This window comes from Orycteropus afer, unplaced genomic scaffold (assembly GCF_000298275.1).
Source record: "Orycteropus afer afer isolate SDZICR_OR568_19922 unplaced genomic scaffold, OryAfe1.0 scaffold00104, whole genome shotgun sequence".
Classification (NCBI taxonomy): domain Eukaryota; kingdom Metazoa; phylum Chordata; class Mammalia; order Tubulidentata; family Orycteropodidae; genus Orycteropus; species Orycteropus afer.
The window spans coordinates 198,985-201,668 of record NW_006921691.1 but is presented as its reverse complement, the minus strand read 5'-3'; the positions used below and the strand labels follow the sequence as shown (position 1 = coordinate 201,668).

The 2,684-nt window shown below is 40.4% G+C and overlaps 1 protein-coding gene across 1 annotated transcript in view; it reads right to left on the bottom strand.

Annotated features, from left to right (window-relative positions):
- Positions 1-1,139: 1,139 nt before the first annotated feature.
- The window catches only part of MARVELD2 (MARVEL domain containing 2), a 27,776-nt gene continuing 26,231 nt past the window's right edge, over positions 1,140-2,684 (bottom strand). The window contains exons 5-6 of the mRNA XM_007943318.1: positions 1,946-1,996; positions 1,140-1,262 (exon numbers count right to left, since the gene is read on the bottom strand). Of these exons, the coding sequence (XP_007941509.1) occupies positions 1,140-1,262; positions 1,946-1,996 (174 nt within the window). The remainder of the gene's footprint in view (positions 1,263-1,945; positions 1,997-2,684) is intronic.

Genomic DNA, 2,684 nt, shown 5'->3' with positions numbered 1-2,684 from the left:
CCTTAGGACAGATGTCCAAAGAGACAGAAAAGGGCAACTACCTGCCCACATCCTTCCACAGGTGTGTGCAGATTAGGCTGGGCTGTGGGAACCTGGTGATGTTTTCACAGTGACACCAATTAAAGATAAGAAGGCTGTAATCTGCCCCAGTGATGCAGAACTACAAGGAAGCGTCTGCCCAAGGCTACGTGCAGTAAGAGTTAAGAGCATAGAAAACAAAAGTCATGAGACACACATGCCTTTCTGGTTAGCTGGCTGAGTTTACTTATTAAAGATCTTTTCTTGAGACTCATTGTATGTCGTCCACTCATTGCAGAAACACTTCTATAGATTTCACACACAGCAGGGTGAACTGGTGGCACAATAGTTAAGCAGCAGTTCGGCTGCTAACCGAAAGAGCAGCAATTGGAACCCTAAGGGCTCTACGGGAGGACAGACCTGGAGACAGGTTACAGCCTAAGAAAGCCTGCGCGGCAGTTCTATTCTGTCCAATACGGTCGCCAGGAGTCAGAATCAACTCGACGACATACAACAACAATAAAATGCTTATAATGTGCCAGGCCTGTGGTGCTTTACGAACTCACTGCATCCTCATAGTGACCCTATGAGGTAGGTGCTATCATTAGCCTCATTTTAGGGATGAGAAAACAGGCATAGAGGTATCAAGCAATTTGGTCAAGATCACAAAGCTTGTAAATAGTGACCTTGGATTTAATTGCCTTTCAAGGAGAAAAAAATGACACCTTTGAGTAGGAAGAGAAATTTGTCTGGGAAAAATCTTAGGAACCTGCCTGAGTTTAAAAAAAAAAAAAAGACAAGGCAGCACCAGAAATGACAGTACATTTGCTCATCACATCACAAGGATATGACGCCACAATCATTTCAACATTCTAACGAGAAATACGAAATTGTACAGAAATGAATAGAGGAATTCTTCCATTGTCAGTAAAGGCCTCAGTACATCTGAAGTTGTTTTGAAATATTTGAGTGAAACCACACTGTTTAACACTGCATGCAGGTTAAACCAACCAGAAGCTGACTCAGAAAGGAACTGCTTCTCTACCACAGAGACTAGCATTAAAAAAGGCAGTAAATAAATATTAAATGTGCCATTAAAAAAAAAAGTAGTTTCAAATAGTTTAAGAATAACCTTGTATGTCCCAATTCATTATTTTATCATACTCTTGAATTCTTTGCTTTATGTGAGAAAGTTTATTCTTCAGGTAATCACAGCGTTCTTTCTTTTCCAGAAACGTAGGATTCTGTAAAAGAAGCACAGCCATTATTTCAGCCTCTGACTTCCTCAGAGTAGAACACAGAAACACACATTATCACCCAGAAAATAACCCTTCCTGGAAGATTTAAAAATCTGTTGAATAACGTTAAACTCTCTATAGTTCTGAGGAAACTTTATTAGTTTGAAATGAATAAAAAAGTAAATAATATGTATTTAAAAAAAAACAAAAACAAAACTCACTGCTGTTGAGTTGATTCCAACTCATAGCAACCCCTTGTTGGGTTTCTCAGGTGGTACCTCTATGGAAGTGGATTGCCCAGTCTTCCTTCCAAGGAGTGGCTGGTGGGTTTGAACCACCAGGCTTTTGTATAGGAAACACTAATAAGAACTCTCTCCAGCCTATTCTGGTTTGTGAGATCAAGCTAAGGTGGAGTTAGAAAGAGAAACACTGTTTTTGAAGGAAATGTGGGTGGGGAGTTATGTATTGGTGCTCATTTCCCCAGGTTGCTAAAGCAGGACACAGCAGAAAGTGATCAGGACAGAGATGAGAAGCACAGGCATCCAGCATTCATTCACTCACTTCCCATTACAAAAAAATAAAATAAAAGAGCAGAAAAAAATACTATAGCTAAAAGAATCTAAGTCTATCACTTAACTCTCGTGCACCTGGATCAGAATACACTTTGAAGAAGAAACTGTTATACTCACATTCTTTTTTTTCTTAAACTCTTCATGGATTCTTGAAATTCTCTCATGTTCCTAAGAATAATATATAACTGAATTAAAACACTTGCATTTACTCAAATCATGTCTCAAGAACGTCTTAAAGCACACTGAGAATTAGAACAGAAAATAATTTTCACAGAGTGCTATACTAAAAATAATAATTCATAACATTTTCACTGGCCCATTTTTCCAGAAGTAGACCGCCAGACCTTCCTTCTAGTCTGCCTTAGTCTGGTAGCTCTGCTGAAACCTGCCCACCATTGGTGACCCTACTGATACTTGAAATACTGGTGGCAAAGCGTCCAGCATCACAGCAACATACAGCCACCACAGTGTGACAAACTGACAGATGAGTGGCTGCAACAAAGGGCTCTGATACAACAACTGTGAGGGTGGGGCAGGACCGGACAGTGTTTCATTCCATTGTATTTAGGGTATGACTTGATGGCATGAAATAGTAATGAAAATATTCACGCACAAAAATTCAGTTCAACTGACAAATATTTGAGGGCTTACTATCTGTCAGACACTGGGATCCAGGAGTGAACAGGAGAGAAAGTTTCCTGCTGGCATCAAAGCAGACCCAAGTCTCAGCATCACTGTTGCCAGCTGTGTGAACCAGGGCACACTAATTATCCTTCCTAAGCCTCTTTCCACACTGTTGTTGTTGTTATGTGCCGTCGAGTTGGACCCGACTTATAGCGACCCCTCCTTCAGTTTC